Source organism: Drosophila ficusphila, unplaced genomic scaffold (assembly GCF_018152265.1).
Source record: "Drosophila ficusphila isolate 14025-0441.05 unplaced genomic scaffold, ASM1815226v1 contig_791, whole genome shotgun sequence".
NCBI classification, from domain to species: Eukaryota; Metazoa; Arthropoda; class Insecta; order Diptera; family Drosophilidae; genus Drosophila; species Drosophila ficusphila.
In genome coordinates, this window is record NW_025064737.1 from 25,876,489 (window position 1) to 25,900,213 (window position 23,725).

The following is a 23,725-nucleotide window of genomic DNA, read 5'->3' on the forward strand; positions in this document are numbered from 1 at the left end:
ATTTAAGTTTATAGTTGATTTATTTTTATTTCTGATTGCAAGGGTTTGTGTGCATATAATTGTCATTTTATGGGTTTATCACAAATGCAAATGCAGCAAGAGAAACAAGGTAAAATCTCGAAAAAATCCTTGTTGGATTTATGTACAATTGAATTAAGGGTTCTAAGCGAAGGAAAATAATTGCCATCGAATGAATAGGTAGTCCGCTAGCATTGTTTTGTTGCTGGTTTGGTTGGCTGGTTTACGTGTTAGCTGTAGTTTTTAGATCCCCTGTTAAAAGAAACTCCTTATTCATCGCCGCCGCCCTCTTCATCCTCATCGAATTCGCCTTCCTCGTCGGCGGTGGCCTCCTGGTACTGCTGGTACTCTGAGACCAAATCGTTCATGTTGCTCTCCGCCTCTGTGAATTCCATTTCGTCCATTCCCTCGCCGGTATACCAATGCAGGAAAGCCTTTCGCCTGAACATGGCCGTGAACTGCTCCGAAACACGTTTGAAAAGTTCCTGAATCGCGGTGGAGTTTCCGATGAAAGTGGCCGACATCTTTAGACCTCGGGGTGGGATATCGCACACCGCCGTCTTGCAGTTGTTCGGGATCCACTCGACGAAGAAGCTGCTGTTCTTGTTCTGGATGTTCAGCATCTGTTCGTCCACCTCCTTCATGGACATGCGACCTCGGAAAATGGCGGCGACCGTCAGGTAGCGACCATGTCGCGGGTCGCAGGCAGCCATCATGTTCTTGGCATCGAACATCTGCTGGGTCAATTCGGGAACGGTAAGAGCCCGATATTGCTGCGATCCTCGGGAGGTAAGGGGAGCAAAGCCTGGCATGAAGAAGTGCAGTCGGGGGAAGGGCACCATGTTCACCGCCAGCTTTCGCAGATCGGCGTTGAGCTGGCCAGGGAATCGCAGGCAGGTGGTCACCCCGGACATTGTGGCCGAAACCAAATGGTTCAGGTCACCATACGTGGGCGTGGTCAGCTTAAGAGTGCGGAAGCAGATGTCGTACAACGCCTCGTTATCAATGCAGTACGTCTCATCGGTGTTCTCCACCAACTGGTGCACACTTAGGGTGGCGTTGTAGGGCTCCACCACTGTATCGGACACCTTGGGCGAGGGCACCACCGAGAAGGTGTTCATGATGCGGTCGGGATACTCCTCTCGGATCTTGGAGATCAGCAGGGTTCCCATTCCGGAGCCGGTGCCACCACCCAGCGAGTGGGTCAGCTGGAAGCCCTGTGGGAAACAATTAATTGCAACCCTTGCAAGCGTAAATCCAACCTTTAACTCGCACTTGCCTGCAGACAATCGCATCCCTCCGACTCCTTTCGCACCACATCCAAAACAGAGTCCACCAGTTCAGCTCCTTCCGTATAATGACCCTTGGCCCAGTTGTTTCCGGCTCCAGATTGGCCAAACACAAAGTTGTCCGGTCGGAAGATCTGTCCAAAGGCTCCAGACCTCACTGAATCCATGGTGCCGGGTTCCAGGTCCACCAGAATGGCCCTCGGAACGTACTTCGCACCCGTTGCCTCATTGTAGTAGACATTGATGCGCTCCAGCTGCAGATCACTGTCCCCGTAATACGTTCCTGTCGCGTCTATGCAGTGCTCATCTGAGATTACCTCCCAGAATTTTCCGCCGATCTGGTTGCCGCATTGTCCGGCTTGAATGTGCACTATTTCACGCATTTTCGCGGTTCGTCAAGGATCGAAGCTTAAAATTCCAATCGTTAAAAAATATCTCACAAAAAGTTGTATTAAAAAACCGATTTGGAAACGCAGTTTTAGGGGGTGAAAAACCGGCGAAAAACTGATTAGTTAACGTATAATTTTTTCAGGTTTATATTTTAGACGTGTACTTGCTAGCTGATATTGAGGTGGACTGATCCTGAGCTGAAACAGCTTCACGAAGGTTCTCAGCCAGACTACTGTGATTCGTAGTTTTCCACTATCTTGTTTTCCCCCAAATCACAAGCCTGTTTGATCGAGGGTTTTGAGCAATAACTTTAATATTAGGTGAAACAGTATACAGCTAAAAGTTAAGATGGGATGGATGAGGCGGTGCTTTAGAACCAAAAGAGGTTTCAACGACTACCAGCCAGGTGATACGATTGATATTGACATGGGTTTTTTGGAGGTTTCTCCTTTGTAAATGTGTATATGGTTGTATATTCAGACAGGTCGATTATTGTGGTTGCAGAAAAATTATAAATACACAAAGCCTCTGAAGAAGAAAGTTTAGAAATGTCGGACTTGTATTGAGTATCATCTTAACATTTTTGATTTTTAGATCCAATTTCGTAAATTGGATAATATGGTATTTGGAATATTCTGCACAAATAATCGACCCATCCTTGTGTAAATTTCTACGTAGGGAAGGTTCGTCTAACAACCACAATTTTGAGTTCACGGCGGTTGGGTCTCTACAGGATTGTAACTATATTTTGGCGATCCATTGGCTCTGGCTCCTACAAGGAGGTGTTCCACAGCTGCTTGTACGGATATCAGACAGAGGCCCGCTTCAGGCACAAAGTGCTCTCGATTATATCCGTGGGCTGGAAGTCCGGATCGACAAACTGCTCGTGGTTGAGGCACCTAGTGCCACCCATGCATGTACAGGAACAAAGCGAAGCGGTCTCATCGTTTTCAGTTGTGTAGTTATTCTCCAGAAGTTTGCCATGCATGTTATAAGTGGACTCATCATCGAAAGTCACCGGTTGTGCATTTCCGGCCAGATTCTGGGCATCCTGCTCATCCCTCTTGGCATCCTCCGCTTGCCTGTGGTTTACAACACATGAATTTAAAATCTTTTATAAAAGATTGTTACTTACATTGTCATGAAGCGCAGCACCAACAGATTAATACTGGCGGCCACAACGGCCAAGCCGAACAGGATAAATACCAAGCTTAGTGCCACATAACCAGGTTTATTGGTCAAAGCCTGATCATTTTGCAATGCCACATAGTCCCCAAAACCAATTGTGGTTAAGGTGACAAAGCAGTAGTAGAAGCTATCAAAGTAGCTCCATCCCTCGTATCGAGAGAACACTGCTGCTCCTGTGGTGATTATTATGGAGGATAGCATTCCGGTGGCCAACATTAGATTCATCTCAGTGGCATCCGTACATCGGGCTCCACTGGCCCTTTTGGCTCTTCTTATGATAACAGATGCAAATTTGTTGAGACGTTCACCGATCGACTGAAACATCACAAGACCGAGGGGGATTCCGACCTAAAGAAACAGATTTTTATGAGCTAAGAAACCATTACTTTTTTTTTCCAAACCCTACCATAGCATATCCCATGCAAAATGCTTTTCCTGGAATGGTAACTGGAGTGGAGTGGCCATATCCTACATAACATATTAAATTATATCAGAATTGGAAAACGTACGGTATTATGGCAAACAAATAGTTATTAATTTAATTTAATTACCTATCATAGCCAAAACCACTGTGCTAAAATAAAAAGCTCCAGCGAATTTCCACTGCGGTCCTGCCTTATGGGGCTTATTTTCAATAATAACAATTTCCATCACTCGGAAGTCCTCGTCGGTAACATTGTACTTCTTAACAAAGTTGTTCTTAACGGCTGTAATCAACAAATAATGATGTAGACACAAAGTAAGGCTTTATAAAGGATGTTACCTTGCAAAAACTCCCATCGTTTGGCCTCCGTTGGAGATTCTAGAGAATCAAAAACCGCGGCTCCAATTAAAAGATATGTAAATGTGCATACCACAAGTGAAAGAGTTCGAACGTTCTGACGCTTCATTCTGCATATAGGTTATTACAATAAAATCCAATCGAATAGCTTTTCCGGACTTGATCGGCGCCCTTTTTGTTTAATTAATGATGCTGCGACTGACAAAATCGATAAGCGTCAACAAAACAAACATACAGCATCCACAATCATTTAAGAATCTGGTTAAATAAAAGGCACAATTAAAAGTGGTTTGATAAAGTTTATAAACAGTACAGTTTTAAACCATCTTTGCAGTGTTTTATCAACTGCCAAAAGTTAAAGGTTGTTTTGAATATTAATCAGACAATTATATTACCGTTAATGCAGCACAACAGAAGCAACACAGGTTGATGGTGTTGCCACATGGTTAATACAAAGCTGCAATCATGGTATTTCACGCTTTTATTGTTTGTTTGGTTTAATAAAGCAACTTTAACAAATCTAGTTAGTTATATATATTATCACTGTTAACAATAATTTGTATTATTAATTTTTTTTATAGCACCGCTATCAACATTCAAAAGCCAGCTAGGTTGGCAGCGCCGATAAATCAGAAAAAAATCGGTGTAAGGGCGAAGGAAAAGCAAGAATGCTCGATAGTGCCACCGCTAATTTGTTTATGCGAAAAAAACCACGCAAGTCCAAAGCGATTGGATTTGTTGCAGTAGGCTGTCTGTGCGTGACGTCGGCCTTTCCGTGATTAATTAACCGGAAAATGTTGCGCATACGTCGACGCTTTGCCTTGGTGATATGCTCCGCCTGCCTACTGGTTTTTCTCAGCCTGTACGTGATTCTAAACTTTGCGGCGCCGGCAGCAAATCAGAAAAAGGTAAATAAACGCCAGGGGACTCAAACAAAATGATAAGAAAACTCCCCCTGATTTTGCAGCCTAACTATGTGGCCATCGAGGACAAACTTCAGAAGCTGGAAAATGGCCTGCAGGAGCACGGCGAGGAGATGAGAAGCCTGCGGGCTCGTCTGGCTAAAACAGCGAACAGGGAGGAGCCAATAAGGGCTCCACTGAAGAGTCCTCGATCACCAAAGACAGGAGAATGTCAGGATGTGGTCCAGGATGTACCGAATGTGGAGGTACAAATGCTGGAGCTCTACGATCGCATGTCATTTAAGGACATCGATGGCGGTGTATGGAAACAGGGCTGGAACATCAAGTACGACCCTCTAAAGTACAACGCCCATCACAAACTCAAAGTCTTTGTGGTGCCGCACTCCCACAACGACCCTGGATGGATCCAGACATTCGAGGACTACTACCAGCACGACACAAAGCATATCCTATCCAATGCTTTAAGGCATCTTCACGAGAATCCTGAGATGAAGTTCATCTGGGCAGAGACGTCGTACTTTGCAAGATTCTACCACGATTTGGGAGAAAACAAGAAGCTGCAGATGAAGTCGTAAGTAACGTTTCACATAAAATAACTTTAATTGCGTGAAGCCGTTCAACTTTAAACAGCTGCCATTGGCAACAAAGTTGAACTGAATATAATGCGACTGCACGCTTTGTCGTTGTTAAGTTAAACAGAAGCTTATTTGTGAACAGATAAGCACTCATGCCTATATGGAAAGGTGTCGCTGTAAAATGCTTTATTGGCACTGATAATAAAGCCGGTTCTGATTTTTTACTATTGGAAATCCCGTGCATTAATAATTATTACTTTCAAAACACAAGATAAATCAATTATTTAATTATTTATTTTTCCAGCATTGTAAAAAGTGGGCAGCTGGAGTTTGTGACTGGAGGATGGGTGATGCCAGACGAGGCCAACTCCCACTGGCGGAATGTGCTGCTGCAGCTGACCGAGGGCCAGACCTGGCTGAAGCAGTACCTAAATGTGACTCCCACTGCCTCCTGGGCCATAGATCCCTTTGGCCACAGTCCCACGATGCCGTACATCCTGCAGAAGAGCGGCTTCAAGAACATGCTTATCCAGCGAACTCACTACTCAGTGAAGAAAGAGTTGGCTCAACAGCGGCAGCTGGAGTTCCATTGGCGACAGATTTGGGACACCAAAGGTGACACGGCCCTCTTCACCCACATGATGCCCTTCTACTCGTACGATATTCCACACACTTGCGGTCCGGATCCCAAGGTGTGCTGCCAGTTTGATTTCAAGCGAATGGGCGCATTTGGATTAAGTTGCCCATGGAAGATACCACCCCGAGCTATTGTAGATGGAAATGTGGCAATACGCTCGGATATGCTGGTTGATCAGTGGAAGAAAAAGGCCGAGCTGTATCGTACAAACGTATTGCTGATTCCCCTAGGCGACGACTTCCGCTTCAAGCAGAACACCGAGTGGGATGTGCAGCGGGTTAATTACGAGAAACTCTTTGAGCACATCAACAGCCAGGCGCACTTCAATGTGCAGGCACAGTTCGGCACACTCCATGAGTACTTTAATGCAGTGCATCAGGCGGAAGAGGCGGGTCAGGTTGAGTTTCCCACGCTGAGTGGCGACTTTTTCACATACGCCGATCGTTCGGACAACTACTGGAGTGGCTACTACACATCTCGTCCGTATCACAAGCGCATGGACCGTGTGCTGATGCACTACGTTCGCTCTGCAGAAATGCTATCCGCTTGGCACTCTTGGGACGGAATGGCGCGCATCGAGGAGCGTCTAGAGCAGGCTCGTCGGGAACTGTCGCTGTTCCAGCATCACGATGGCATCACTGGCACTGCCAAAACGCACGTTGTACAGGACTACGAGCAACGCATGCAGGAGGCTCTAAAGGCTTGTCAACTGGTGATGCAACAGTCGGTCTATCGCCTGCTCACCAAGCCCTCAATCTACAGTCCGGACTTTAGCTTTTCGTACTTTACGCTTGACGACTCACGCTGGCCGGGATCGGGCGTGGAAGATAGCCGCACCACTATTATATTGGGCGAGGATATACTGCCCACCAAGCATGTGGTGATGCACAATACGCTGCCCCACTGGCGAGAGCAGTTGGTGGACTTCTATGTGTCCAGTCCATTCGTGAGTGTCAGCGATCTGGCAAACAACCCAGTGGAGGCTCAGGTGTCACCTGTATGGAGCTGGCATCACGACACTCTGACGAAGACCATCCACCCACAAGGCTCCACAACCAAGTACCGCATCATCTTCAAGGCACGAGTACCGCCTATGGGATTGGCCACTTACCTTCTGACCATTTCCGAGTCCAAACCAGAGTGAGTATCAGTAAACATTTTTCTTGTGTTTATTCACTCTACTCCTCTCGGAGAAGAGGTAACCGTTACGTTGAACATTACTTTTAACTTAAATACTTCACCGAAATAATTGATTGACGAATAAAACCAGTTTGTATATAAGATTCTACTATAAGATTCTAGATTGTCGTATCATCAATATCTTTTAACTAACGTTTTCATCTTATTTACAGACACACCTCGTACGCCTCGAATCTTTTGCTGAGAACAAATCCAGTCTCCGTGCCCTTGGGTCAGTACCCAGAGGATGTGAAGTTTGGGGAACCTCGCGAAATTTCATTGCGAGTTGGTAATGGTCCTACGCTTGCATTTTCGGAGCAGGGTCTGCTAAAGTCAATCCAGCTCACCCAGGATAGTCCGCATGTGCCGGTGCATCTAAAGTTCCTCAAATACGGCACTCGAACGCATGGAGATCGTTCCGGAGCATATCTGTTCCTGCCCAACGGGCCTGCTTCGCCCATCCAGCTTACCAAACCAGTGGTGCTGGTGACCAAGGGCAAATTGGAATCCTCGGTGAGCGTGGGCCTGCCAAATGTGGTGCACCAAACCATAATGCGTGGCGGAGCACCTGAGATTCGCAACCTAGTTGACATCGGCGTGCTGGACAACACTGAGATTGTGATGCGATTGGAGTCACATATCGACAGTGGCGACATCTTCTACACCGATCTCAATGGACTGCAGTTCATCAAGCGCCGGAGACTGGACAAATTACCCTTGCAAGCCAACTATTACCCAGTTCCATCTGGCATGTTTATCGAGGATGCCAATATGCGACTTAGTCTGCTTACGGGTCAACCCCTGGGTGGATCTTCCCTGTCTTCCGGTGAACTGGAGATCATGCAGGACCGTCGCCTGGCTAGCGACGATGAACGTGGACTGGGACAAGGTGTCTTGGACAACAAGCCGGTGCTGCACATCTATCGCCTGGTGCTGGAGAAGATTAACAACTGTGCCCGTCCATCAGAGGTGCACCCCGCTGGTTATTTCACCAGTGCTGCCCACAAGGCCTCCCAATCCCTGCTGGATCCGCTGGATAAGTTTATATTCGCTGAAAATGAGTGGATTGGGGCACAGGGGCATTTTGGCGGAGATCACCCATCAGCCCGCGAGGATCTGGATGTTCCTGTGATGCGACGTTTGACTAAGAGCTCGGCTAAAACACAGCGTGTTGGCTATGTTGTGCATCGCACCAATCTCATGCAGTGCGGCTCCCCAGAGGAGCGGGCACAGAAGGTGGGTCTTTTAAAAAATTACTTTTAAATTCGTACTTAGAATACAAAATATCAAACTATTGCTTTTCCTACTTTTGTACTATATGGAAACTTACGAATACTAATAACTCTTCTGCTTTTATCCCATAGCTGGATGTGTGCCAACTACTGCCAAATGTGGCGCGATGTGAACGAACGACGCTCACCTTCCTACAGAACCTGGAGCACTTGGATTCCATGGTGGCGCCGGAGGTGTGCCCCATGGAAACTGCGGCCTATGTGAGCAGCCACACAAGCTGATCGCCACGGGTCCTTCAAAAGGATGCCAGCGCAAAGGAGCAGCGGCAAAATGACAACTTATGAATCTCGGACGCTAACTCACTGCAGTACAGGCAACCTTCGTTTAATGATCAATTCAAAAGCACTGACTGCACCAGAACACGATGCGTAATGCATACTACGTAATTTTATTTATTCAAGCTTCCTCAAGTGGGTTTGGAAATTCAATCCTATGACGCAGCGGTGTGTTTTTTGCACCCCCTTGTTACTACACATTTTACTTTGTTTCCCCTAGTTTTTTACGTTTTTGTGATATCCCTTCAGTCCCACAGCAAGCAATACATGTCTGTCTTCTATATCCCAAAGGGGATATTGCCTAAAAACCACGAATCGTAACTACATATATCTAACGTTTTACTGTAATGTAAGCTTAGTGATAATGATGCAATGGCAATGATATTAATCTCGACGTTTGTTTTGTATCGAACCGAATAAATTGAGTCTCATTTTAGAATCGACTTTGAAGTGCTATTCTAAACACAAAAAACACAAGTATATTTTATTTTATTAAGGGATCGATGTTACAGTTTTTAAAAATAGTATAGCAGCCTGTTGATCCTTGATTGATCAGTTTAATATCACGTTTTGAATAATTTGCTGTAGTCCTATGATGACTTTGGATTACGAAACTGATTTATATTTAGTGCAGGATTTTTATGAGTTATAGTTTTTGTGGTTGAAAAACAAAGTGCAATCTTATCAGTTCCAGCGCGGTACTGTTATTGCCAGAATGACCTACAGAGATACTGAGAGAGGAGAGGGCGCCAGTTGGAAAATGCACAATGGAAATCCAGACTGAATCCAAATTGAGCGTAAAGTGGTTGTGGAGCATTGGAGCGCGAGAGAGCCTCTGCGCAGTTCCCGCTCTCTCTCTCTCTCTCTCAACCGAAACCAAATTGTATTTGTGAGAGACTCGCGCCCTCTCTGGCGCTCTCTATAACGACCATCGGAATTTTCTGTACAGAAGCAGAAATCTCAGCCAGCTCGCTGTTTTCAAGTTTCGAGTCCGCATTTCAGTTGAGTTGGATTCAGTCACAGTCACAGAGTCAGAGCGTCAGATTCAGATTCAGATCATCGTGGTCGCCAGTGAGTTTGTTTATATGTTTGTTGCTGCCTGTGTGTTTGCTTGTCAAGAAGCTCTGCAGCAAAAACAAGGCACCTAAACAAAAGTGGTTCAAAACAATTAAGAAAATCAAAAGCCAACCGAAAAAATAGAAACAGTGCAGTGTAACTGCTGCTCTTGTTGTTGTTGTTCTTGTCTAAAGCGGACTGGAATTTAATTAAATTAAATTAAATCGAGAACGAATGTGTGTGTGTGAGTTTGTGCCTAAGCTGCGTTCTTGAGTTGTTCTTTTTCTAAGTTCATTTTTCGTGGCGAGTATCTGTGTGCGCGTGTTCGTGTGCTGGTATGCGTGTGCTTTTTGTGAACTACGTTTTGTTTCAATGCCAAAAAGTATCTATGCCCTGGCATGTGCTCTCCCTCTGTCTCTCTCTCGCTCGGTCGTTCATGCTGGTTACATAAATACTGGTAGAAGAAGCAAAGGAGGCAGCGGAGCAGCAGAAACTGAGATACAAATTCAATTAACACCTGAAAACGAAAAGCCAACTGGAACACGTCTAATTGGAAGGAGGAAAACGGACAAACATGTGTTTGATTTTCTAAGTTTTTGTTAATTCCACTTGAAATCCTTTTTATAAATGCTAGAGCATGGCTCCTTAAAAGAGGCCAAAAGAAATGTGAAAAAGGCTAAGGAGAACCAGAACGAGAACACAAAAAACGAAATTAACGACGTCACATAAAAGTGTGTCAAAGCAGCAGCTCACGCACACTAGCTCGCTCCAAATTTGTATCTGTGTGAAGCTTTGGCTCTCTCCCTCTCCCTGTCTCTCTCTTTCGCTAATAAACGCAACGCACACAGCGCGTATACATAATTTATATATTTATTTAAATGTTTTTCGTTTGCGTGGTTTGAACAACGAGTTTTTCTCGTTATTCTAAGGCAGTCCCCCATTTGTTTCTCTCCAACTCTCGTTTTTTACTCTTTTCAAACATATGGCATTGCTCAATTATTATGTCATAAACATTTTGAATGGCAAATATGCGATAGAAGTTCAATTCGTTCAAGGCAATATTATTTTCAAGCTTTTTTGTTTGCTTTTGGCGCAGGAAATGCAAAAGTTTTCGTCGCTTTAGCAGTGTGTGTCTGTGTGCAGGAACGTGCAGCAATTTTCCAACGTTTGCATGAAAAACCTAGTGCCCTAATAAGCTAAGCGAGAGAGAAAAGCCCAGCGGGCGAGAGAAACAAGAGAGCTGGAGAGCAGTTTTCCCGCACTCGAATTTAAAAATCAATGTAGAAAATGCGCGCAAAGCGGACAAAGAAAACACGCACGAACATACACACAGATACTCCGAACTGTTAGATAGAAATGTGATCGGACGGGCACGTGTACGTGGCACACAGATACAAAAGAGCGAGAGAGGGCGAGATAACCACTGAGTGGAAAAATCGGGGAAAAGAGCTTCGGAGAGCTTCGCTTCCATTCGCTCGCTCAGCTGCTCAAAGCAAACTTGGCGTTAGAATCAAAAAGACGCGCACGAAAATCGAACGGAAAAACGGAAAAAGGCAAGGCGGATGAAGCAGCGCGAAGGAGAGGCGTAATCAAACGCTAAAATATATTTTAAAATTTATAAAACACTGCGCTAGGCTTCGGAATTCGCGAATAAATTATCTAATCGGAGTGTGATTGTGTGTGTTTGTTTCCAAGAAAAAAACCCAAGCAACAACAACAACAAAGCAGCAGAACAAAAAACCCAAAAAGTAAAAACCCATTATAAAAATCGCCTAATCAAATGCAGGATCCACTACAACAACAACAAAAACAACTGTCGCGTCTCCAAATGAAACAATAATTGAATAATTGAATTAACCAATAACGAAAAAGAAATATAAGCAAAGCGAATAACGAGTAAAAAGTTGAATCGTACTAAGTAAGCCAGTCGAGGAGATATATATCCGCAAATCAGCGTTTAAAGTACCATATATAGTTGTTCTTATCTATACCCACACTCAATTAATTGCAGCTGAATGCACGACTCCTTGCAAAAAGGTGAATATATTTCAAACTAGTCATAAGATCTCGGTTTAAGCATAGTTTAGCATAAGATAGGGTCTGCCAAGGGTTCAAGATGTAAAGTCTAGAGCTCCGTTAAAATAAACAGCCAACATTTCTAAATGTCGAACTTCTATGGTCAAAAAGCTAAAAAGTTACAAACTAAAACAAAAAAATATTTCAACTTATTATTTAGGAAAATATGTTTATTTTCTCAGCTATAAATTCATTGTTTCGGTTGAACCGCCGATCAATTTCTTTATAACCATAAACTTAACTCTATTTTGTTATGCAAAATTTGAATTCTACGATTTAGAGTTATAGAAGTTCGACTGTAAAGTTTGCCCGTTTTGCGCAAGCAAATGAAATGGCTTTCGAGCATATTTACGAGTGTGGGGATGCCTATATTCATACATGGTATGAATATGTACTACTGATTGCCCGATCTCTCTCTCTTTTCCTTCTATATCTCTCGTTCGTTCTCTCCATCTGGCATGCTAATCAAAGTCGTGGCTCATCCCCACCTTCCACTGCATCCCCCTCCCCCCACACTCCACCCCACCATCCGCCCTTTGCGTTTATCTGCTCATCAATTTGCTCGTTTCATAGCCTAACCCGACACTTGATTCTAGTTTTTTTCCCCAGCTGCTGTTAAATGCAAATAGGCATTAAATTGTCCGCTTGTCTGTCGTTTCGTTTCATTTGCATTCACACCGCCGACCTCCCCCCCACGCCCCGTCCCGGTTCCGCCCACTTCCACGCCCCCTACAACACCGCCCCCGTTGCGCAATTCGGTGGGGCAGCTCGTATGTGGGTTAAACTGCTGCCACGGCTGCTGTTGCTGCACCACTGGCAAAGCTACAGAAAACAGAAACAGCAAAAAAAAAGGAGGTGGAAAAGGAGGTGCCAGTGCACAGAGAGAAATATTTGTGTTCCAAGTGGAACTAGTCTTTAATTAAGTACGAGAAGTAATCAACTATTTGCTTACATTTCATGTTTTTGTTATTCAATAGTTCATAGCAGTTTTCAAAAACAAGGTCAACCTGATAGTTACAATCTCATCTTCTCACTTAAGCGTAGCATAGAAACAAGGGTAGCAAGAAAGCTCTCTCAATAAAAAACAAATCTGGTTAATTAATCCCAGGCGGGATCTTCTTATATCAAGTGCCATAATGACCCCCTTTTTCTCGGTGCACATGTTGCAGTGGGGACAAAATAACTGGGAAAAATTAACCCAAAACGAAACGAGAAAAGGTTTATGTAAACAAGCACACACACACGCTGGCCTACACACACACACTGGCACACACACACTTACCCACACAGCCGCACACACAGCGCGGTGTTCATGCAAAAGGCACGAAACTGCTGTTAACCTATTTGCCGTAATGGTTACGGCGGTGATTTCGACCCGGAGACTCTCTCGGCTCGGCTAATAAGCCGAGAGTCCGAGCTCCGTTTTGGAGTCGAGTCGAGTGGAGTCGATTAAGGGCCCCCCGAACAATACTGAAGTGCAAAACTGCAAGCTTGGCGGTTAACTTAAGTGCCTGATGTTCTAGGAAATGCCAAAGCCTCCCAAATTGCCCGCACAAAATTGGTCGACGGGAATCACTCGAAGATCAGAGACCGCGACGCAGTAATTTCCAGGGGTTGAAAATGTGCGGACACCACAAGTTTTCCATATGGAAGCTGGCGAGCGAACAAACTGCGTTTGGAGTTTCTATTATTTCGGGGTGTCCTATTATATTGTTCGCATTCGAGGGGGTTTTTATTCTAAACTACGCATTCCCTGGAAACCACATTCTCGTACAGACGGGGACAGTGCAATAGAACCAGTTGGGCAGCATTCGAAATGCTCTTTGCCCAGAGATCTAATCAAAATTAGCTGTTTAATTAGCAATATAAAATTTATTTTTAGACTATTGTGCACACTTTATACTCTTTTTTTTTTCGTTAATAAAAAAACAATAACCAGTAAATCTTATGACAAAAAATCCCCATATCTTATAGACTTGTTTTTGATTCGTTATTGTCTTTTTTATATCTTCCCAGTTAAATACATTTGATTAATTGAAGATTATAATTTTTAATGAGCGTCATCGGAGGAATCCTCGTTATTTATTTTCTTTGGGTAACCAGAGGCACCCACGTTTCCCAATATTCCCTGCACTAATCGGCTAATGGGGTCAGACGTGTTTTGTTTAACTTTTGATGATGTCTTATCCACCTGGAAAACCCCTCGAACTTCTCGACCTTGTCGTGCCATGCCCATACATATTCAACGATTTTTTAATTGCTGCCAATGCCTGTGGATATCAAACTATCGACTAGGCTGTAATTGCAGTCACAGTTAATTGGCTGCATCAATTGAAAGCCATTGGAGGCAAAGCCGCAGTAAAAACAACAAGCTGGCGAACAGCAATAACAATTACCCATCCATCCATCGACTTTGGCGCCGTTCAAGTTCACAGAGCGTCATCGAACGAAAACAAAAAAGCTGCCATAACAAATTACTTGCATTTGTAATGATGGAAAGAAATAAAAGTATTCCTATCATCCGCTGCTTCAATTGAATTACTGTTAATGAAATGTCTCTGCCAGAGTGACGTAACAGCTTCTCGGCAGAAAAAAGCTGAAAAAAACGAAAGCAAGCCATCAGCAGTAAGTGAAAACAAAGGAGAGCTAAACAATAACAATAAGCAATAATCTAGAGCAGTGTTTCCCAAACTTTTCGGGACCGCGACCCACCTACACAAAAAATTGCAAGATCTATATGACAATTAGTACCCAGCAAAAATCTACCCGCGACCCACCAGTGGGTCGCGACCCACACTTTGGGAAATACTGATCTAGAGGTATTTTCTGCCAGGCAAAATACATAATAGCCGCAATAAGAATCGACGAAAGGGAGGCAAACAGAATGGGAAGAAAGAGATAGCGAATGCCCAATGTAGGTCTGGCAATTCATTTCGCAGGTGAGGGCAGCAAACCGATGTGCATTCCTCAAGCGAAACAGAATTGTTGTTGTCGCCAGGGATGCGTAGTAAGTATCTGGGCGAACTGGTACAAGATATTCCTCATTCACCTAGGTACATACTTGCTTTCAGTTTCGTTTCGTAGCAACAATAAATGGTTAATATATGTTGGAATAATATGTTTAGTAATGATATGTCAATCCAATTTTAATGAGACTTTAGATCTAAACTAAACCAGAAATCCTGGAATCTTGGTATACTTTTCTATTGCTATAGATATTGGTAATATAAATAATACCTCTATCATCACTGACTGTGCCTCATGTTGCTGCTGTTCTGTGATGTTGCTGTTGTAGCTGCAACGTATGTACAAGTAGGTTTAAAGGGCGGCAAGGGCCGAGAAAAGTGGGAGGGCTTGCGAATGAATTACATTGTCGCCTGCCAGCATCGATTCTGGCTAAATTGGGACGCTGTTTGTCGCCGTCTCTTATTGCGCTCTCTTTCTGCCACTCGGCGGCTATCTCTGTTGCTCTCTTGGCCAGGACGGGCTGCCAAAAGAGCTCTTCTGCCTTAGCTGCAAACCGAAAAGCGTTGTGGGTTTGGCCCAAGTGCAGTAGCAGCAGTACAAAAACTGTCGCCTGGCTCGCCAACAACTGGGGCAGTTTTTAATTAAAATGCCAAAAATAAAGCAGAGCAACAAATATTTGTTTCATTGTCAGCTAGGGTTGTCAAGTAATTTGATTTAATATTTCCTTTTGAGCTGTGCCATATTGAAAATGAAAAGTAATCACAGATGTGCTAAATGGGGTTCGGTCTCTGGGAAATGCTGTCCACAAGTTGACTCGAGGCCAAGAAACAAGATCTTCTAATTATATTTTAAAAGCAATTTGTAAAAGGGAAGTGTTGAAATGAAGAGTTCATAAATAAAACTGTTTTAGTTTCCACACAGCAAAGAAGAAAGCATATAAAAACACTTTCCTTTTACCATTTACACCCGAATATCCTTTCCTAACATTTCCTCATTTGAGGCATTAATTACTTGAAGACTTTCCGATTTTCCAATTCCCTCCAAAGTGGTTTATTAGATGGGGAACCATTGACACGTTTATGGCATCTAACCAGGCTACCGTAACACCAGGTCATAACACTTGAGCATGCCTGAGTGCCCCAAAGAGGAATTCCGTGTGGCAGGAGGAGAGGTGGGGCTCGACTTCCCAGTCGAGAATCCGCCCATCGACCTGCTCACTTGTTTACTTCGACTTGCCATAAGTTCTTTGTGTTTGACTTAGTCTTCGGTCTTCACTCTTGTTGTTGTTGTTGTTGTTGCTGTTGTTTTTGCTGCTGCTCTTCGGCTGTCGTGTTGCCATTTGACTGCCTTCGCCTTTATTTATGGATAATTCATAGACGCACCTTGGCTGAGGCACCTGCAAACACGAATTCGATTTGATTGGAATCGCTGCTGCCAGCCAGCCAAACAGCCAACCAGCCCCTTTTTGCCTTTCAATCCCCCAAACCCACAATCCACCAATCCACCAATCCCCCAATCCCCGATATTGACGAGCGACCTAGCGACATAGTTTCGCAGTTTGGCTTCGCTGCCCCCAAGTAATTTACATATAGACCCACACAGATACACCGATACACAGATACTCGCATTCGGCTGCATGTCTGCCATACGACTTTGTTGCTGTTGATGTTGTTGTTGCTTTTTTGTTGTTGCTGTTGCTGCTGCTGCTGTTGCTGTCTCTTGGCCTAATTGTGAGCTTTTGATTTTGTTTTCATGGGAAGCCCCGGCATTCGCCGTCCATGTCTCTCAACGGATTTCGCTTGGCTCAGCATTGGCTGCATATTTTCCCTACCTTGGATGTGTGTGCTCGTCTTTTTTCCGCTTTTTTTCACTCAACAATATACATTCTCATAGGGCCTCATAGCCGTAGCCATCCGTAGCTGTTGTATTTATATTTGGCCATATTACGTTGCTTAACCTTCACCCATTTATGCCACGAAAATATCACGGAAAACGCGAGAGAAAAAAAAAAACAACAACAAGAAAAAAATGAAGAAGAAGCCAGGGGAAAAGCGCAGCATTTTTGGAGCGTAGATGGCCATGCTTTGCATAGTAGCTAGGTGTACAGATAAATGTGTATTTATATGCAGTTTCACAGATAAATTCATATTTTTAGAAGGGAAGGTGGCTGCTGCACTCGATGATGGGCTGGGAGCACGTTGCGTATACGCAGCGTGGCCGCGACTCCATTATGCAACGCACATAATCAGCGCTAATGTGAAATTCTAATTTCATTTGCTGTACTCATTAATAATTATAATTACGCTGGCTGCCACCAGCCGCGGAAAAACCAACACAGCCAGCCAACAGTAGAAACACAAGCCCACCAGCCGAGCTTCCTTCGGCCTTAACTCCTGCCCGATTTTCTGTTGACTCGACACAAATAGGCGCGCTCGTCTGATATTTATAACAAACACACGCAGCACACATCATGAACTCGTACATATCAAATGCGGGCCAAACAAAGGAAAGAACTCTGAGCCGAGTCAACGAAATCCAAAGCCAAAATCCAAAGCAGCTTACTTCACTCGACTGGAAGCGCGGAAGAAGCTTAAGCTATGGAATGTTTAATACCCTTAAAGTGCTTCCTTTAACAGAAATGTTTCTATAAAATTATATAATTTAAATTTAAATTTGATAGATAACAGTTATTGATTTAGTTAACGAACCGCTAAAAGCTTTTAGGTAAATCAAACAGATACAATCTGACCGCTGTTTGCCATTTATTATTATTTAGTGCAGATTGCAATGCACTTTGCATGATAACTATCTTAATTATAAACTGCTATTATAGTTTGCAGTGTAGATTGAGCAGCAAACTGGGTGACATCCTGAAGCTACCCCAAAAATGCGGCCCATAAAAAGCCAGCAAATGGTTGCTTTGGGGTATGAGAAGTGGGGTTCTTTCTGGTTGAGGGTCTGGCTCGCAATGAGCATAAATTATGCGCACAAAGGCGAGAAGCTGGAGGAGGGATTCATGGGCTTCCTGGCGGGTGTTCCAGGCGCCAATTTCCCAGTCCTTTGGCACTCGGCTACTTAGCCCATCTACCATAGACAACAGATATTTGTAAGCCAACAATAAGGGGGGAAACCCTTTCTATTTTTTTTTTGGGAAATTCCAACCCTTGCTCCCCTTTCCCAGAACTTTATTCGATCCGCATCCTGGGGGTCAGTGGGCGGCCTTTTCGTATCGCATCGCGTGCCTCGTTATTGATTTTCGCTTTCATTTTTCATGTGGCATGCGAGGCAACAGGAAGAACAAGAACAAGCTGAGCAACAACCAATAATTGTACGCCTGCCTGGCTGCTTACATATGCGGCTAAAGTTTTCCTTTTTCTTGTTTTTTTTTTCGGCATGGAAAACGCACCAAACTAGCGGACTGGGTGGAAAACTCATTTGACAGGAGACGACGGCCAAGTCAACTCATCCAAAAAAAAACGTGCCGGCAAAGTCAATGAGGTCGCACCTCGCCCACTTCCCCTCCGTCCTTTTTTCAGTCAGTCAGTCTGTTTGTTGGGTGGTTTGTTTGTTTGTTGCCTTGCCCGGAGCATTCAGCTTTCGGTTCGCATCAGGCTCTCATCCGCGGCGTCCCCATTCGCATTTGCCAGCTGGTTAAATATGCGCCGTGTTTACCTTTTCGCCAGCAAATGTCCTTGCCGGCGGCTTTAAAGCCGAGCTGCTCATAATAAAGTCAGACTGTAAGGAGTTGCCCTCCTTCTGAGTTATTTATCCCCCCTCATCCCTCCCGTCCCCCATCCAACATTTCCTCCTCTTTATGGCTCATAATATTTGCGCTTTTGTTGTATTTGCATTCGTGTGCCGATGTTGCCTTCATTTCGCCTCTTTGTCAACTTCCGCTAATGTTGCGTCCCCCCAGCCAGACGATTGCCACGCCCCCTCTTTATCCTCATGGTGGGCGGAACAGGAAAAAAGGACAAAAAGAACCCAGTGACTCCGCACTCCGCTATCAAGTGAAAAGGCTGACCCACACTCGCCAGTTATCCGCACTTAGCTCCTGCTCCATTGTTCATTTGATTTTATTTTTGTTGCTCCCATTTTTCGGTGCTTTCCGGATGGCTGTTCTCCTGCCCCGATTTCTATGCTCCTATATATATATTCGTATACGTATATAGCATACCTTTTCGCCCTCTTGTGTGTGCTGTGTTGTCAACCCATTTGGACTGGCTGCAATTATGAATTTGGGGCAATTGTTCAGTGTGCGCTCGGATGGCTTTGATTTGAGCCAAGAGTTGGCCGGTTTGGCATGATTAGGAGGGGGTCTGTCTCGTTCTAAAGGAATCTGATTTGGCCGGCCAGATAGGCCGTATGGGGTTCAGCAAGTGAGTGACATATCGCTTTATCAGATGACACCATTACTGATTGATGAACACATTGCGCTCGGATTTTGTCCCTATGACAAGTGCCGTTGGGTGGGTTGCTCATTACGGCATTGTGTCTACGCTTAGTTCGAGAACTTGATCTCATCGCTGGCTTAGCAGTTCGCTAAATTCCAGAATTTAGTCACGAGGTGAACAGGTCCGGTTTTGGAGTGAGTCACCATTCGCTTTGCATTGCCACTTGGCGTAGGCGATCCCACTCCCAACTTATTTGTTCTCCGCTCCCGAGGCCATTACTCACCTACTTGTGTGCACATCAATTTTTCCAACGTTTTCCCCGCTTTTCCAACCAGTTGCCGCACTCGAAGAAGACCCGCTGACAAGCCAAACAAATGAAACATTTTCAGATTAGCAATGTCAATGTTGCTTCGGAAATGTCGGGATAAATTGCCATCGGCCCTTTGTCATCAAAAATTGAGGATGCCTGAGAACGACGTCCTTTTCCTTGTTGGCGGCAGCCAGGCAAAGATTTATCGCACATGATATTTGTCAAAACGCAGAGATAAAGATACACGAACACACACTCACCCGGAGATACAAAACTGCTGTCAGCGGATTTGTGCTGAGCCTATGAAAAGACGATAAATGAGTCTGAAACGAGCAAACAAAGTCGATGGCCCAACAAATAAGCCGGGGACTTTTCGGCCCTCAAAAGAGTTTATCGCCGGCACTTGTGGCTTAGTTTTCCACACTCATAAAAAAGTTTAATCAAAAATTGTAGAGATTTTAGAGAAAGATTAACAGAAAGAGAACTTATTAAGGTTAGCGATTTTTACAAAACAGGAAGAAGATTATAAATCTTTACTTTTGAAAACAACTTTATGGATGTTATAATAATGTTGGAGAGTATTTCACTTATTTGTTTTAAACATTTAGTTCCTTATCAGAATGTTTCGTATACCTTTTAGACACATCATATTTTGAAGAGTGCACTTAGAATCATGAGATGGCCAAAACTTAGAGTTTTATCAGCGTCAAGGCGTCTGAGACACGGCCGAGTCAACAAAAACAAAACAATTAAACGAATAGCGGTGGGAGTGGGAGTGGAAGTAAAAGATACAGAGAGAGGAAGACGGAGCAAAGTGCAGCACATAACGTAAACTATTTACTGATAAGAATATAATTACACATACTGACACATATGAGAGAGATGGAGAGTGAGAGAGAGAGCCCTGAAAACGGCTGAGCAAACACTTGCAAACCCAGCGACGAGCACTCGACCGTTTGTAGATAAAGTATCTGCCAGATACTCCCGCTCTCTCCCACAGGCTCTCTCCCGCGCTCTCTCTCTTTCGCTCCCGCTCGCACTCCCACTCTCACTGGCAAGTGTTTGAATCTCGTAGATACTTTGGCCTGCCCGCCTCGGAACCCATTTCGTTTTTAATTGTTTTCAGTTTTTGAATTTAGTTGTATTTGATTTTCACGTACTCGCGCACTGTCGTCGCCGAAGTGTGCGTTATTTCAGAAGTTTCAGTTTGAAATTTGGAAGTGTTCAAGTCTCAAGTGAGTGTCGTGTCGTTAAGTGCTGGGAATCATCGCCACTGACAGTTTGTTATTTGAGAGTCCCACAAAGTGCTCCATCCCCCGCCACCCAATCCGCCCCCTAACAAAAAAAAAAAGAAAAGTGTTTCGTGCCTGGATGTTACATATACATAAGTGGCGCCCAGCCAGGGACACCCGAATGCAGATGTGTACAATGTAGATTTAAAAGGCGCTCAAGAACTGCTTAACGGGCAGCGGCACATGCAAACATCGCAGGCCTTTCAATTAGGCAACAAAAGCATAAATCTTGCGCGCTGACAATGAGATGCGGGTCGCGTGTCGTCCCCCTTAAAAGCGGGAAAACCCACCCAACTACAGTTCGAACTTCCAAACGAAATTACTCCTCAAACTTTGCTTCAAACTTCTGATGTCATGCTCTTTCTATTTCAAATTCCATATTTTGTCTGCCCATTTCTCGTTCGCCTGCAAACAAGTAGCTCACGAAATGTCATAATCACGTCATAATAACACCAGTGGCGTTGGCTCCCCGAAAGCAACCCCCCTTTGATTGATTTCTCGCGACGGAACCCCTTTTCGCATGTGTTTCCTATCTACGTCTCTGACCGACCGACCGCCTTATCGACAAACCAAAAAGTAACGAAAATAAACCTTATCGCCTTCGTCTCCGCTCGAGTGATAACTGTGAGTCGGACGGGGAGATAAGTTGGCCCTATGTATGTATGTATGTGTTCGAAGTGACTGAGTAAATGGAATATTTTTTCCGCCTCTTTTTTTTCCGTTCCACAAATAAGAACTTTAATGATAAACCGGGAAGCGAGAGCAGACTGGCAATCCCTAGCTGAAACCACAAAGGGTGAACGATTCCTTGTTTTTATGCAAAACTCTTCTCATGCTGAAAGTCCGTTTCAATTTGCTGTATAAAATGTATGCCTATGCCATAGTTAGATAACACTTTCCGTAGATATATATCCAAGTTATTTCAAGGCTCTCCTCCATTTGACCGCCCACTTTTGCCATTCGAGCGATTTTCAGATACTTGGCTTGATTATAAATCCGTCGCCGGAATATCCTTGGGCTGATTGGAGAGTGAATTTCATGCAGCAGCTGCTTCCAATTCATCACCATTAACACATTTTCGGCTTGAGTGCATCAATGACGTTTTCGCGTTCTGTGCCGCTCATGGCTTTCGTTCTAATCAACGGCATGGCGAGAGAAAAGTGTTTTGCAATCCCATTTGGCCCCAGTTTGCAGTTTTCAAGGCCGCACAAAAAGTGAAAAATGTCGAGCACTTTGCGTGCTCGCCTGCCATGTGGCTAGTGGCATGGGGCATGTGGCATGGGGCATCTCTGGGGACTTTCGGGGGCACACTTCTTCTCGGAGATTTGGGGCCAGGCTGCAGCTGAAATTTGATTGCCAGGTTGTCGCATTTATTATGCGACTTTTGTTTAGACTGACGCCATTTTGAAGCGCTAGCTCGCCTCGAGTGGGAATTCTTCTACGAATGTCAGTGGAGAAATAGCAACAACAGCCGACCGAAAAGCATTAAGTGAATTAATTGAAAAACTCAAATGCCAAGCCGAGGCGCAAAAGCAACTGGTTCTCTCAATCATCAATCGAAAACTCGTTCCACAGCACGCCGCATCTCCTGCTAAATCGATCTTTAGTTTCTTGCTTTTCGTATTTGTAGCCCCACTAATTTCTTAAGTAAATGCAAATTTGTGCGACCTACCTGTTTTGTTCTCAGTGCGCTGCGCTAACGACAGGTGCCGTGGCAGTGATTACACGGGAAGAAAATATGTGTATATTTTTTATATTGAAATAATTTCAGTACGAGATGAGTTCAATATTTGCTTTGTAGTGTGAATGGTAATTCACAAGCAATGATGACTTGAATATTTGTTTGTCATAAGCTATACTTTCATTAAAGATGACACAATATTCTTAATTCTAAAGATAGATATCTTAGCTCCACGGAAATATTTCCAAATGTTTTACTTATCAAATCGTTAAGTGGATTATCTAATTATATGCATTTTTTATTGTGTACCACAGACACTCTGAAACAAGTATCTAATAGCACGCATTATTGTGTATCTGACCGCTTGCTTAGCATTGAACGTCAGTGGCTTTTGCCATCTCTTCGATTTATTGCTCATTTTGCTTTGTGGTCGCTGCTAAGCGGCCACGAACAAAAAACAAAAACAAAGAGAAACTCATTCAATGGTCAAGGTCGCCTGCAGTCAAATCGAATAGCCACCAACACGACAAACACACAGCACACTTGAGCCCCAGCACTACCAACAGAAATAAAGTATAAAGTATAAAAATGTTTGTATAATTAAACGCCATTTTAAACAAATAAATGCGCGTTGTCTGTCGTCGCTGCAGAATTCGTTGTTTTTGTTGTTGTTGTTATTGTTGTTATTTTTGCTGGTCGCGCTTCGGTTTTTGTGTCGGCGCATTTTTAATTAGCAATGAAATCATAATAAAATAAAACATCTCATGCATAATTGAGTTGCAAGTTGGGTTTTCATTGCCGTGTTTATGAATACGAAAAAAAAAAATTAAACAAAACTGGCTCAGGTATTCATAGCCAACTAAAACTAAAACTGACTGCTTAGATTTGGGTTTTGGGTGAAGCTAATTTGAATAAACAATTCATATTGTTGGGCGAATATGAATAGCATTACCTATATGTTAGCATTAAGCTTTAAGTTTTAAAACGTATATTTAGATACAGAGATTTCTCAGGCCTTCTAACCTCATTCCTTCACGTGGGATCCCTTTTTCTTATAGGGGGCCTGCTTTCGAAACTATTTCAATGGATTCCTGCAATTCATGCTGTCGTCTGCTTTCCATCATTCCATATGTTCAACGCTCACAAAGCTTGCTTCAAACCAATCTATCTCTACCCTCATCTGCCTGCCCCGAAACGTTTTGATATGTGAATGCCGTACACAATCCACGCTTTTAGAAGACCTGCCCGGTCCACCCCCTCCGCCCCATGAAATCCCGCCCCCTCTTCCCGCCCACTCTCGCAAAATGAATTGCTCATTTTGTAAATAGCATCTTTAAGTCGAAAGAACAACAACCCAATTCAAACTCAACTCAGCTCAGTTCAAATGTTTGTACCTTCTAA

The 23,725-nt window shown here is 44.0% G+C and overlaps 4 protein-coding genes across 10 annotated transcripts in view; 2 read left to right on the forward strand and 2 right to left on the reverse strand.

Annotated features, from left to right (window-relative positions):
- Position 1: 1 nt before the first annotated feature.
- Positions 2-1,909, reverse strand: LOC108099491 (tubulin beta-2 chain). Its single transcript, XM_017203051.1, has 2 exons — positions 1,298-1,909; positions 2-1,235 (listed from the first exon to the last, which is right to left on the reverse strand). The coding sequence occupies exons 1-2, from the start codon at positions 1,688-1,690 to the stop codon at positions 288-290; spliced, it is 1,341 nt and encodes a 446-aa protein (XP_017058540.1). The 5' UTR covers positions 1,691-1,909; the 3' UTR covers positions 2-287.
- Positions 1,910-1,991: 82 nt separating this feature from the next.
- Positions 1,992-4,194, reverse strand: LOC108099271 (two pore potassium channel protein sup-9). 2 transcript variants are annotated; one of them, XM_017202646.1, is made up of 6 exons: positions 4,062-4,194; positions 3,649-3,924; positions 3,437-3,592; positions 3,292-3,353; positions 2,833-3,233; positions 1,992-2,779 (listed from the first exon to the last, which is right to left on the reverse strand). In XM_017202646.1, the coding sequence occupies exons 2-6, from the start codon at positions 3,773-3,775 to the stop codon at positions 2,506-2,508; spliced, it is 1,020 nt and encodes a 339-aa protein (XP_017058135.1). In that variant the 5' UTR covers positions 3,776-3,924; positions 4,062-4,194; the 3' UTR covers positions 1,992-2,505. The 2 variants fall into 2 exon arrangements, with proteins under 2 accessions (XP_017058135.1, XP_017058136.1); XM_017202647.1 differs by having other exon boundaries at positions 3,980-4,068.
- Positions 4,195-4,347: 153 nt separating this feature from the next.
- On the forward strand, positions 4,348-8,987 carry LOC108099529 (alpha-mannosidase 2). The gene is made up of 5 exons (XM_017203096.2): positions 4,348-4,574; positions 4,634-5,160; positions 5,469-6,941; positions 7,154-8,216; positions 8,345-8,987. Exons 1-5 carry the CDS (start codon positions 4,461-4,463, stop codon positions 8,492-8,494), a joined length of 3,327 nt encoding a protein of 1,108 aa, XP_017058585.1. The 5' UTR covers positions 4,348-4,460; the 3' UTR covers positions 8,495-8,987.
- A 536-nt stretch (positions 8,988-9,523) lies between these two features.
- LOC108099314 (RNA-binding protein Nova-1) overlaps positions 9,524-23,725 on the forward strand; it is a 33,013-nt gene continuing 18,811 nt past the window's right edge. For 3 of the 6 annotated variants that reach the window (XM_017202717.2, XM_043209077.1, XM_017202718.2), the window contains exons 1-2: positions 9,524-9,619; positions 11,391-11,641. The gene's annotated coding sequence lies outside the window, so the exon portion shown is untranslated. Of the gene's footprint in view, positions 9,620-11,390; positions 11,642-20,483; positions 20,587-23,725 lie in introns of those variants that run through there. The other 3 variants (XM_017202719.2, XM_017202722.2, XM_017202720.2) reach the window with 3 other exon arrangements.

What these genes read in the sequence shown, in the direction of transcription:
- LOC108099491 (XM_017203051.1), bottom strand. Translation starts at nt 1,690, where the DNA reads ATGCGTGAAATAGTGCACATTCAAGCCGGACAATGCGGCAACCAGATC. An exon ending in AGGGATGCGATTGTCTGCAG is followed by an intron (nt 1,236 to 1,297) that starts GCAAGTGCGAGT and finishes TGTTTCCCACAG; the next exon opens with GGCTTCCAGCTGACCCACTC.
- LOC108099271 (XM_017202646.1), bottom strand. Translation starts at nt 3,775, where the DNA reads ATGAAGCGTCAGAACGTTCGAACTCTTTCACTTGTGGTATGCACATTT. An exon ending in AGTGGTTTTGGCTATGATAG is followed by an intron (nt 3,354 to 3,436) that starts GTAATTAAATTA and finishes TATGTTATGTAG; the next exon opens with GATATGGCCACTCCACTCCA. An exon ending in TTTGCATGGGATATGCTATG is followed by an intron (nt 3,234 to 3,291) that starts GTAGGGTTTGGA and finishes CTGTTTCTTTAG; the next exon opens with GTCGGAATCCCCCTCGGTCT.
- LOC108099529 (XM_017203096.2), top strand. Translation starts at nt 4,461, where the DNA reads ATGTTGCGCATACGTCGACGCTTTGCCTTGGTGATATGCTCCGCCTGC. An exon ending in CGGCAGCAAATCAGAAAAAG is followed by an intron (nt 4,575 to 4,633) that starts GTAAATAAACGC and finishes CTGATTTTGCAG; the next exon opens with CCTAACTATGTGGCCATCGA. An exon ending in AAGAAGCTGCAGATGAAGTC is followed by an intron (nt 5,161 to 5,468) that starts GTAAGTAACGTT and finishes TTATTTTTCCAG; the next exon opens with CATTGTAAAAAGTGGGCAGC.